General features: G+C 33.2%; 1 protein-coding gene and 1 long non-coding RNA gene across 2 annotated transcripts; both read right to left on the reverse strand.

The window, feature by feature from the left end:
- Positions 1-423: 423 nt before the first annotated feature.
- LOC122580989 lies at positions 424-1,664 on the reverse strand. Its single transcript, XR_006320939.1, has 3 exons — positions 1,592-1,664; positions 1,130-1,190; positions 424-761 (listed from the first exon to the last, which is right to left on the reverse strand). It is a non-coding gene; the product is annotated as an uncharacterized LOC122580989 (long non-coding RNA).
- Positions 1,665-2,712: 1,048 nt separating this feature from the next.
- Positions 2,713-8,920, reverse strand: LOC122581694 (protein DETOXIFICATION 24-like). Its single transcript, XM_043753947.1, has 9 exons — positions 8,739-8,920; positions 5,541-5,803; positions 4,847-5,388; positions 4,443-4,529; positions 4,297-4,353; positions 3,964-4,202; positions 3,241-3,359; positions 3,035-3,121; positions 2,713-2,933 (listed from the first exon to the last, which is right to left on the reverse strand). The coding sequence occupies exons 2-9, from the start codon at positions 5,790-5,792 to the stop codon at positions 2,859-2,861; spliced, it is 1,458 nt and encodes a 485-aa protein (XP_043609882.1). The 5' UTR covers positions 5,793-5,803; positions 8,739-8,920; the 3' UTR covers positions 2,713-2,858.
- Between the last annotated feature and the right edge of the window lie 4,984 nt (positions 8,921-13,904).

Below are 13,904 nucleotides of genomic sequence, written 5' to 3' on the forward strand. Positions count from 1 at the left end.
GTGTCATGTTTGTGTTTGAAAAAAATATTAGTTAACAGGTCGTGTTCGTGTTTGACCTTAATGAAACGACAAAACTCGATAAACTCAAAGACACGAATTTTTTTTTTTTTTTTTTTACCCTCATTGCGCCGCAGTAGGCTTGGCACGCACCCACTACGCCACAGTGCAAAACTTCGGACCAAAGCTGGAAGAACCTCCACTGCGCCGCAGTGGGCTTGGCCCGCTCCCACTGCGCCGCAGTGGGAAGAAAGGAAATTTTGGCCGTGGGATTCCACTGCGCCGCAGTGGGCTCGGCACGCTCCCACTGCGCGGCTTGGCACGCTCCCACTGCGCCGCAGTGGCCCACTTTAAGACTTAACCAAAACCTTTGAACCACAACCAAAGTTATAAGCAAATTACATTCCAGAATTGAAAGTAAGAGAGTTAACCCGAAAACATTCATATTTGTCAAATTAGTTTGATCCATGATCGACCACGCAACTATATGGGTCGATTACCCATTTGACATGCTACAACCAAACCAACTATCCTTATCAACTCCAAAAGACATGAACATGGCCATTTACAAAACATATCAAAATATGGCCAATAACAACCAAAATGTACCATGAGCCAATGTCAAGAGGGACAACTAGGTTTCTAACCAAATCATGCTATTCTTCCGAGAATAGCCAAGATACCTTCCAACTATCTACAATCCCTAGCAACTTCGTTCTTTATTCTTCGAGACAAGCAAACCTAGTTCCTTCTTCCAGAACCACCTATAATCAAAAGGGTAAACATCTGAAAGGTAAGCGAATGCTTAGTGAATATGCTTGCATAATATCATATAAACGAAGGAGGGCAATGCTCAAGGGGCTGTTGCATATGGACTATGACACCGTCGTGTCATATCCATAATACTCACCCTTGGGCTAGGCTTTACATGGATCCATATAAGCAAATGATTACAATCACACAATTAAAACAATAACAAATGCTCCACATGAGCCTATGGCCACCAATTAGGCCTGTAATCAAACTCAACCATAAACATGGGACTTAACGCCAAATCAATTACCACCATGGACTCACTCAACATGATTGGTAATTGACCCGACGAATATACAATATATGCAAGTATACTCACCTCCTTCGCGACACAATAACAACCAAGATAACCGCAATAGCAACAAATTCAAGCTTTCAACCTATGAACATATCATAATGCACATATAAGACATCATTCACATTTCCTAGCTATTTCACTATAACTAGTCAATCTTTTCACTAGCATTCTAACCTCCAACCCATTTCACTAAGTCATTGAATGGCTTACTTTACCAAGTTTTCATATCAATTCCAAGATTTCATCATCATCATCATTATTTCAAATATTAGAAAAAATCATCATTATCATATTTGAAGCTTCACCATCAACATTCTAATTTTCAATCAATAATAACATAAGCAACCCAACAACTAACTCATAATATTCCATAATTTGGGGGAAATTCATATTTGGGCTCAACACTATCAAAACCCCCCAATTTCTATATTCAAGAACCCTAATTTCTAATAAGGAAAGGAGATTAGGTTAGGAAACAATTACCTCAAAGGAATATAAGATTAAATTAACACTTGAAATCTCAATTTCTTCTCCCCCTTTTCTCTTGATAATTTCGGCCACCACCACCACTAGTTCATCAAAACCCTAACTTGTAAATTCTTGAATGATATTAGATTATGGTTCTTGATGAGTCTTTGATTTGAGATAAGAAGTCAAGTTTATATGAATTGAGATTGGATTGAAGAATCAAAGAGGATGAAGGAGATATTGGAGTAAGTTAGGTGATGGAAGTGAAGTGGGAAAGTGGCTGGCATTCTAATGTGATGCCACGCCCCTTTTTTTTTTTTACTTTTGTGGGTATTTTACCCGCTATCCGTTAAGGTTCCAACTAAATTAACCCTATAACCAAAATAAAATATTAGGAACTTATTTTAATGTCAAAACTACAAAAAAAGTTATTTTATTACCTTAAAATTATTGGGGTGTTACACTTAACAGGTTCGTGTCTTAACAAGTTTCGTATGACCTGTAATGCCAGCCCTAGCAAGTAGTTTTTCATTTGCGAAACGGATGAAGAATTCACCGGTGATGGAATTTGAGTATTTAATAAATTTTGAAACATATCATTATGTTGTGAATGAACGAGATTGATTATTTTTTTAAGCAATGATAATAAATCTTGTGTAAATACTTAAGACAATTGTATAAAATAAGTTTATATAATTTTGTAATAGTTATTAAAGTGTGAATTAGATGTGGATATAACATGTATATTTAGTGTAAAGGTTTTTATAAAAACTTTAAACGGCTATGTAGCCATTGGGTTGAACACTTCGACACCCACGACCTCATAAAAACCTTGCCGCTTAACCAACCTCTTCTAACTGATGTCTCAAGCGATGAGAGTGCGCCAATGGCATCGGTTTGGCACCACAAACCAGCAAGCCAGCCAATGTGCTTCTTGGCATCGGTCTAAGGGTAATTACAAGAAACAAAGATGTAAAACAGGGATTTTTCACCGATCTCGTAGAGACAAAATTGATTCCAGATAGAATCTGCATCTTAACCACCTTTAAAGATATATCAATACTATAAAACCATACAATTTGGAGTTTACAGCCATATATCCTTATAAGAGGGACTGTTGACGGAAATAATCAAAATATTAAACTAGTAAAAACTTTATTTCCAATAATAGCAAGTGAAGAACATCTAATAAACAAGAAAAGAATCACCCCCCTTCCCAGCAATGGCTGTAAAATCCAACAAAAATCTACAAAATCTCGTTACATCGGTTATCAGAATGTGATCAGTTAGAAATCTCGTCAAGATTTCCGGGTACTTTTACATAAAACCGGTTGAGTCGTTCCAATGATTTCTTAACCTGCAATACGAAAAAGGGAATTTTCTAAATATAGAAATCTTGTGATCTTGGATAACTAAAACTCTAAATTATGAACCTTATTATGATTTCTCAAAGTTTACCTGATCATCCCAGTCTGTTCTCCATGTCAAGTACATAAGCGCAAGCGTTTGAGTTACAATTCCAAAAATCATTCCAATCCATATACCCTGTTGAGTGATACAACAAAAAAAATATCATTATTTATCTCAAAAAATTGAGGAAATAATTGATCCTAACGGTATCCTGTTTTTGTCATGATTGTATATATGGATGTCAATAAGTATACCTTTACTTGGAGACTTGTCATATATCCCAGCAATGCTCCGGTTGGAATACCAATTAGGTAATAGCAAACGAGGTTGATCACTGCTACAATACTTTGCATTCCAGCTCCGACGGCCACACCTGACGATAACAAAATTTGAGGATTCAAATTGTTTGACAAACCCAAGGTAATGAAAATAAACACCAAGTACTTCCCCATAATATAGAGGTCCTAATTTGAACGGAAGTCTAACAATAAGCTTTTACAGGTATAAGTTTGATGAAATTCATATACAGAAAGAGCATCGTTCAACTGAATTTCACCAAGTATAACTATGCAAGATTTTATGGACTGAAAATTTTGACATAAAAAAATACAGTTAACAACTAATATATATACTTTTACAGGTCTAAATCTTGAAATGAAAGTCCAACATTATGTTCATTAAGACATGTATGTTCACAGTTTAACTGACATTGCCGTTCTCCATTAACTCTTATAGGGTTTTAGGCAGAAATCCGTTATAGTGAAGTAGTGAACAGTGATCCTAGTATTTCCAAAAATAGGAAGTTGAATCGACAACCACTAAATCCAAAATGAAACAAAACCTTATATTGAGTGTAGAAACTTAAAAAGAATCACTAATATACTTTTCAAAACAACTAGTATACTTTCCTAGTATAGAAACTTCATAGCCTTAAAAAGCAAGATAAAAAAGTAGACGAATTCAAATAGTAGAATTACCTGAGAGGACCGGATAAATGCTGTTGAGCAACACCGAAAATGAAAGTAGTAGAGTAAGATCTGATACAGTATCTGCAACTCGATCATCATCCGTAAACAAGTATGCAAGTTTTTTGCCAAGCGTCAAACAAAGAACAAAGAAAAATGTTCCTATCACGATGGAAGTTCCCAACAGAACTTTAATAGAGAACTTCACTGCTTTAGCATTTCCTCTTCCAAGTTCATTTGCAACCCGGACACTGCATATTATTTAAACAATACGGTACCTGTTATATAGATACCAATCTAATATAAAATTTGCATTTATAATGATTTAATTGATACGCTGCATACCATGCAGAGCCTAAGAACCCGAGGCTTATCATGAACTCCCATGCATTAATGTTCAAGCTGCAAAATTTTGAAATTAAACTTAGCTTAATTTCTTAGTAGATATTAATTAGTTAAATAACTGAATAAACTTTTCTCAATTTGTATACCATATGGAGAAGGCAGAAATAGCAATTTCAGCATTCGCCATGTATCCAGCAAGTAAGACTAAAACAGCATTGTACCATAGCTCCAAGCTGAAAAATAGAGGACAGGGAAAAAGGGTGTTAAAACTTAAAAGTATAAGCTTCACATGGATGATACAAAAAGCAAATTTCATAAGCTACTTCAACTTTGACTTTTTTGGTCAAATCAACATCATAATTGGGCTACAATGATTCATATTTCACAGAACACTTCAATTAGTAACTGGATTCTAGAACACATAATGTATAATGAAAGTTTATTTGATAAAGTTATACGATAATCTAGCATAACAAATGTGAGTCAAAAATGAATTTGAATTGTAGAACGTTGACCTGAAAAGTCGACATGCTTGTGGGTCAATACTTACCAGACCATTACTCCAGATGATAACGATAGCTTTACAACAGGAACCAAATCTTTGAAGGCAGCAACCGTAAAGCCTTTCCACGAATACGGACACCAACCTCCAAAGATGTAAATAAGTTCTCCGATCACAAGAAACCACGACGATACTGACAATGAAATCATTGCCCCTGGCACCCCAAGTCCGAGCTTATACACCAAAAGCCATGACAAAGGAATGTGCATCCCAAATTGGAATATGGAAAGCCACGCAATCACCATATTTTTCAGTTGTGCTTGCAGAAACATTTGTATTGTCAAGCTAAACACGAAGTTGTAGATAAACGGGATGAACCATAGAGAAATGTATCCACCACTTTGAGCAATCGCTTCATCTTCACCAAGGAGTCTGTATACTTGTGTCCCAAAGATGAAAACCGGGAGCAAAACAGTTAACGTTATTAAATCAACAATCCACGAACGTTGTAAGTATATTCCCATCATATGGTGTTGCCCTGCTCCAAATGCTTGGCCACAAAGAGTCTCGGTTGCACTCGACATACCCAACTGTTAGACCAATCAAACAAACATGGTATGGTTTAGCAACGTATATTAGTCTTCAATACATATTAACAAGTAATAATGTGGCAAGTTAAATCTATCTTTCATTTGGTAAGTTTCATATATAAACAGGACGCGTAGAATAACTGATAACTTACTAGTATTCCATTAACGAATCGAACACTTAAGGTTTGCACAAGGGCGTAACCAGCAAGATCCATGTCACTAATGTGGCCGACGAATGATTGAGTGACAACGATGCATCCAAATGCACAAACTCTAGAGATAACACCGGGCAATGCTACTCTCCATATTTTTTTGGATTCGGTCCATACTCTTTCTGTCAAGGCACCTTCTACTTCTTCTTCTTCATGATGTCGAAGTAGCTTTGTTCCAATTCCGTTATCCATCGTTACTTAAACTGCAACACAACATATTTATCGACAAGTTAGAAGTGATGATAACAAGGTGAAGATCATAGTAAATAGTAATTCATGTCACTTATTTTAGGAGAATTATATTACCCCTTGTGAGAATAATTTTAATGTTTGTTACATTATCTAACATGCATGCCAATATATTTGAGCCTAAGGGTACATTTTATTGTCAAAATAAAAGCATCTATTCTATTCACTTAATATGACAATATTGCCCATGAGGAAAACAAACTTGTATACCCTCAAACTCATCAAGTATAGGATACCAATCATACCATAACATGATAACATATCTGAGTGCTCTCACTTTATGTGCTACTGGAAGTAGGTAGGAGATATTTTCATAGAATAAATAAAACTAAATAAGTTTTATTGAAGATTAATAATTACCCAGTATATTTAATCTAAAAAAGTTATGACTTTTCTAATCTTATTTTCATATATATATAAAATATATATAATATTATGATTAACTATGTAATATAAAATTCAAAATTTTCTTGCTTCCTGAGTTTCTATTATTTAATTCTTAATCATATCAAATAAATCCTGACCAGATCCATAAGTCGAGCAAATGAATAAATAAATTTAGCCGACATCTTTAATACATTGTCTTCACATAATAACAATATTTATCATTTAGATTTACTAAACGAATTTAAAAATTATGTACTCCTTTCCATTTTTTTTGTTATGTTTAATTATTTTTGTATAATAATAAGGAATGCGTGTTGTTGCGAGTATAATTGTTGAAGCGGTCTCGAAGCGGTCGGAAAAATGGATAGAAAGGGACAAAAATATTTCATCTTAGTCAATGGACTTATTAACGGATCCATTTATATATATATATATATATATATATAAAACGACTTACTCGTAATTTGTTTGTACTAAGGGTGTTTGGAAATTGGGATTATATTATGAAGTGGTTATTTTATTATATATAATTTACTATGAAAATACCATTTTGAAAAAACATGTATATACCTGTTTTTTAAAAAACAATTTTGAAAACGAATAATATATTTTGAAAACGAAAAATTTGTTTTGTAAATGCATACATAAAAATTTATTTTGTTTATCCTTGACACAATCTAAATGTTGTCGTTTCTTTCCCTTATAGTGTATATATACAAATAACAAATATTTAACAGCACAAGTGACATTATATGATACAATGTCAATTATACTTGAAAAGGACAATCACGTTATGCCATGGTGGCATAGGTTATGAAGAGGTAAAAAGTATAACTATAAATATATATACTTTTGATTACAATAAAGAGGTTAGACTTTTATTTTTATGGTAAATAACGGGGTTAGGTAGGAATATAGGTGGCATTGTGAGCCATGTGAATGTGGCTACTCCGCTACACCTAACCATGACTCTCATGTGATGCGTTTCGATCTACACCACCTATTATAATACTAAAAAATATATACCACTCATTTTCTAGCATGAAAAAAGCAGCCATCTTTAATATTTTAGTCAAACTAACTCCACTAGAACTTTATGATACTCTAGATTCATTCTACCATAGTACCTATCTATATTGTTTTATACAAACCACCTCTGTTGATAGATGTACTACAACTGGGCATTCTTAACTTGTACAGTTAACAATATGATTTGTACATTGTGGTACATCTATAAAAATTAATAGTACAAATATCATTTCCCTTGTTTTATTGTTGTGACTATTGTTTAATATGTATATACCTATACCCATTTACAAAATATACAGAAATCGATACCGATCAAACAACTTGGTTGGCTGGCTACTTTTTTTTTTTTTAATGTTTTTGTTCGGATTTTTCTTTTTCTTGATAAAATAATTATTTACACTTTCTGGTTAAAAATTCATAAGTCTATATATTTAGTTTTCGACAAATTGTATACATAAATGGTAACAAGTTGATCAAGAATTGATATTTGTGCAATAAAATAAGTGAATTCCATTAATAAATTGTTATTTATATGTCACACGTCATCTTATATGAATATTCTAGTTATATGATGTCACAAATGTACAAAACAAACTGTATTCCATAAATAACTTGTTATTTATAGTATTTTAATTTCAAATATACCATAAACATAATATGATCTTCAGATTATGTACTAAATGAAACATTTCAAATTCATCAATCATATCCTAAGCTTTTACATCTAATATGTAACATGTTCATTAGCCAACTATATATTAAAACATGTTTTATAAGTTGCAAATGATGTCGTAGTCATATATTTAAAAGCTAACCTTTTAAAGAATTTTTAAAAGACGTGAACAATTTGACATTGGTTTAACATTTATTCATATACCATGTCGTGTTATTAACGTAATTCTAATACTCCTTATGATACACGTACGTATGACTTTACACCAATTTTGTACTTTAAACTTATCCGATCTCTGTTTTTAGTACATCTACAAATTTGTGAAATATAACAAAACCAACTTATCAGGTAAATGTGTTGGTAAAAGTTAAAATCTTGAATTTGTATGATAAAAATTTCAATATATATCAAGAGTTTTCTACATGATACAATCTTAGTTTTTTAAAACTCCAATTATAGTAACTTTTAAAAGAGTAAAAAAAGATAATAATTTCAAAAAAAATCCAATCTAAAGCTTTTTCATAAAACTCAAGGCCATTTCTAAAAAAAGCCAGGCCAAACATACATACATATATAGATACAAGCCAAAATCAAAGATTTCAAATTGTGTTTTCAAGTTCAAAAACATTATTATAAGGATCAAACCATCTAAAACATACTATACAATTCTATAAGATATGTAAGATATCAAATATGTACTATTTAAACTTAGCTAGTTTTTATTACCTTTTTTGAGCTAGAATAATGTCAACTTATGAAATATATATCATGATATATGTAGCTAAAGAAAAGGAACTTACTAGTAGTGGAAAGTGTCACCGGAGCAACGCCGCTAGACACCGTGGAACCACGGTCAACGGCTCTTTCCACTTTGGTGGTGGAAGGGAGGGAGAAGAAAATTTAGATTTAGAGAGATCGTTTACAAGGTGCACAAGTTGGAGTAGTAGCTATATAAGATATTTGACTCGTGTGATAAAATCATAAAAAGTGTACCTACCCTTCAAAAATATATAAAAGGTAGATGGTAATATTCGTTTGTGGTGTTGTCCAGATTGGTCCACGTTTTATAACTATGGTAGGTGGACGTGGGAGGGTTAGGTACCCATCTAAATTGACAAACTAGAGATCAATCACTCCCTGCTTTAGTTTAGTTTTGTAGTTAAGATTTTGATTGTATTATTGGAAGATTCAGGATGTCAATATTTGATATAAAAAATATGCTCTCTACGTCTATCTTATTTTGATTTTTTAAGTCTTTTTCTTTCAACTTTAACTATAAATACTTTTGTTTGTATAATATAACACTTGATATAATATGAATTGATTGAGTTTTAAAAGTACTTTTCAATGATATAAATTTCATCAACTAATATATAACACAAACAAAGATATTTACGATCAAAGTCGAGAGAAAAGACTTGATCAGTCAAAATATGACAATTAAATTGGGAGTAATAACTTTTCATTGAGTTGGGTTAGTAACTTACGTCTTATTTATTTTTTATTTAATAAACTTAATAATTAATAATTTATTCAATCAGTCAAATTAAATGTTTTATTTTTTATTTAATAAATAAAAATAACCATCAATTATTTATATTTTACTTGATACATTCAAATTCAAATATTATATATGTATTCAGTCTCTTAATACACTTATCTATACTCCTTTATAAAGATTATGTACCCCCTAATAAAATAGAAATAGTTACTCATATGTCACATACGAAATTACTAAATTACCCCTTAATAAAAATCCACTATGGAAAGAGTTTTATAAATTACCAACTTTGCCCTTAATGAATTAATTTACACCATAAGCCCTTATTTTAATACGTAACACTTTAAGCCCTTATCTTCTAAAAATTTCCACCTACACCACTTGACACTACCACCACCACCACCAATAATATCATTACCGACACCACTAGACCGTCTTTTCCACTACGCCGCCGCATTGCGCGGATACCATGCTCGTTATTTAATAACTAAAAAGAAACAAATTCTTATTGTTAAGCAAGTGATTGAGCCATCTTTTAAAGAGAAATCCTCGTTTTGTGTTGTGGACATTCACTTGTATAAAAAGCCTTTGCAACCGAGCAGCCAAGTGACGTGTCAGTGCCAACACGTAGCTATGGGTTGTTTATGTTTCAATCTAAAAATACATTCATCATTTTATATATATTTTGAACGTTTTTTTTAATCTATTATTATTATTATTATTATTATTATTATTATTATTATTATATTATATGCACCATAACTGAGTTAGAATGATAATATTAGTGGCATTTGGTATATATTTCCTCTGTCTCATATTAAGTGTCTTATTTTGACTTTTTGAGTCTTTTTATTTCAACTTTAGTCATAAATATTTTTATTTGTGTTATATAAAACTTGATATATATATGAATTGATTGAGTTTTACATGTACTTTTCATTAATGTAACTTTCATCAACTAATATATAAGACAAACAAAAATATTTACGGTCAAAGCCGGAAGAAAAAGAGTTGACCAGTCAAAATTGGACAATTAAAATGGGATGGAGGGAATAATATTTAAGTATTGTGTAAATCCGATGGAATCTGAAATTGAAAATCTCGATGTTTGGATAAAAATTAGAGAATTCTTTAGTTTAATCATAGCCAGTGTTGTAAAACTCGGTCGACTCGGCCAGGAACTCGGGATCGGAATCTGGGGTTAAATGGGTCTAGTTGGCTGGACTCGGGTATGGTTGATACTCGTTCCGATCCGCAAAGTAGCCAGACTCGGCAGACAGGTATTTCTTCTTGCCAGATTCTCGGCAGACAGGTAGGGTTTTTCTAAACAATTCTCATTTTCCGTCTTGTACATCTTTGTGGTTGGAGGTCCCTATGGAAGCAGTCTCTCTACATATGTGTTGAGGTAAAACTGTCTACAGCTTACCTCCCCCATACCCCGCGTAGGGATTGGGTTCTGTTGTTGTTGGCTGGAATCGGGTCAAAACTCGGTCAACGGATTGGTCGCTTGTAAAACTCGGTCAAACTCGCCTGGGTCGGTCAAAAATCAGGTGGATCGGTCAAGAATCGACCGGATCGGGTCAAAACTCGGGTCAACTTTGGTCAAATTTTTTTTTTTTTTAAATAAAAAAAATCTTAAATTGATTTAAGTTTATGATTTTAATGAATGAAATTTGAACTTTAAAGAATTATATTAAAGTTTTTAAACAATTATGTTTTAAGTTTGAAGTTTATTCTATATAATTTTTTAAAAATATAATTTTTCTATATAAAAACCTGATCCGGGTTCTCCCCGATTCCGATCCGAGTTTTTAAAAACTCGTGACTCCCCTACTCGTCGATCCGATCCCGAGTCACGAGTTTGATTTATTTTTTCGGATCTTCTGCCATAGTCTATGATGCACAATCATTAATCATTGCATTAACTTATCCCAAGTATCATGAAAGAGAAGAAAGAAGAAAGACAAAGTATCAAACTAATTACAAACATATTTTTACAAAGGGATTAGTGCACCGGAATGCAATCAACTAATCATAAAAAGTTATTGTGTGTACGAACTCTAGGTCAACTTTATTATGTTCAGAAAACTTGTTAAAGAGTCCCATAGCATGCAAAAGTGATCGGGTAAGAAGTTAGCCAGTCACCACTTTCTCTTAAGTCGCTGGAAACTGCAAATACTCGCCGGAAAACTTAAAAATCCGATTAAACCTTCGTTTCTTCGAATTAGACCACGAAATTCGCACCAAAAGGAAACCCGAAACCCAATTTCTATTTCCGACAATAAAAATAATTAAATAAAATAGTTTATACAATAAAAATAATTAAATAAAATAGTTTATGTAATACTTTGAGCAGTTACAAACACACACACAAACAACGAAACCCGATTTCTATTTCCATATACAACTTCCCCTTTGAATTTTCTATTCGGGAGATAAAAAGGAAAAAAGAACAGACCCCAAAGGTGATAAAATCATCAAAGTCAACTAGTCCACCCTAACAGTGGTCGGCAGCAGATACAACAAACCAAACCCTAGATCCACTTGAAACCCTTGATTCCTCGTAAAAGCTGATATGACGGCGGTGGTTCTTAATTATATCAAATTGAACTGGATCGGATTTTATCTCCGGCGGATGGAGGTGGCGGCGGAGACATCGGATTCAAAATTCTGACAGTCAAAGCAGAGTTAAAATTCAAAATTCTCGGCGAATGTTGTTTCTTGATGATAGTAATCATGTTTTTGTTATCAAGATTTAAAAGGGTGTGATGTGCGTTTTATTTTTGTCTTTAAATTTATGTTGTACAAGTAACTATCTAACATAAACACACGTAACGAGCGGAGAACCCGGTCAGCGTAATATAGCCTAGTGGTAAGTTACAGGATCATTCACATGGACGCGTTGCTTTACCTAATCTAGTAGTATGTGTAATTCTAGTTATTTTGGGGGTTTGTCACGAACTCCTAAATAACTAATTATTTTTAACAGTAAAATAAAAATCTAGTCGCAACCGCTTATTCAGCGAGAGGTTAATCTGAAAACATTGAAGAAAAGAAAATAACAGTGATTAATTTAAAATACTTGTTTAGCATCTCCGATCTCATTGTACGACCAAATACTATCCTATTGGTTTGTTTGTTGGAAACTTCATCACGACTCAGATTCTCGTTAGATTCCATTTAACTAATTAGTAGTGTTGTCGTTAGACTCACACTATCCTATAAACAAATTCATGCTAGATTCATTTTTAAGCATTAATGACCTAAAGTTTGTGTTACTAATTCATCTTTTAGTTACCCGACTCTTAAGCCATGACCAGATATAATTCCCTCCGGTGACCACAGTGCTCGGTTACAAGTCAAAGGATCGCGTCTAGCATTGTTAAGCTTCATGTTCAATTCATCCTAGTTACTATGGTTCTAGATCCCTCGGTTACAAGTGAATCACTTTTTACTTCTAGTTATAGATCGACTAGTCGTTTTCTGTCCTAGTGTAACAACCGTCACCTGAGCGTTCGTCTGACTGTACTTTTCCGTTCGAATAAGGTCAGCAACTATCAAACTAAAGTCTAAAGACGTGAGTGTTTATGGATTAAAGTATGATTAAGACATTTCATATTTATTATATAGTAGTGTTTTAGACTTTTAAGACTTGGTGCGGATGTTTGAGGAAGACTAGCTGTCTAATAGAAATGCCTAAATAAAGACTTAAAATACTTTCGTGAGTCAAATATGGTCATGTGACTAGTCGTTGTGTTCGTAATTCAAAAATATATCATAAAATACGGCCGAATCATTTCTATGGCATTCGGTGTTCGTCCGGTAAGCAAAAAGGACTAAAACTGTCAGACGTTCCGTTAGTCTGACGGACCTCCCCTCCCTAGGCCTTGCCTATAAATACAAGGCCAAGCCTTGTGTTTTCTTAGCTTCTTGTTGGCTGATCTAAAACACATACACATATAGAATATTGCTCTCAGAATTCTCTCTTGAAGAATCTCTTGATTTTCAGTTCTAAACGTTTGCAAATCATTCGAGGCTTCAATCTCTGATCAAGAAACAAGTGTGTACCATCAAATTCTTCATAAAAAACGTGGGTAAATCCTGTTTTTCATCTTCTTATTTCATTTTATATGTATATATATATGTTTACTTTTCGGTTCTTATCAAAAGCTAAGCAAATCATGTCTTTGATTATTGTTTGTGCATCTTTCGGTTACATTTGTGTGTAAGAACTGAAATTGAACCTTGATTAAGGTTTGATTCGACTCATTATGCACTCATATAATCAGTTTTGTGCAACTACAAATTGAAGATATCCTTTACTTGGCTAAATGACTCAAAAACTAGTCGATTTCGTATTCTAGATCAAGATTTGTGCAATTGTCAATCACATGACGTATGAAATCGGTCGAACATCACCCTTTTTGTACTAAATTGTGTAACTTTTGTGCATCCAAGACCCATG

This window comes from Erigeron canadensis, chromosome 9 (genome assembly GCF_010389155.1).
Source record: "Erigeron canadensis isolate Cc75 chromosome 9, C_canadensis_v1, whole genome shotgun sequence".
Lineage (NCBI taxonomy): Eukaryota > Viridiplantae > Streptophyta > Magnoliopsida > Asterales > Asteraceae > Erigeron > Erigeron canadensis.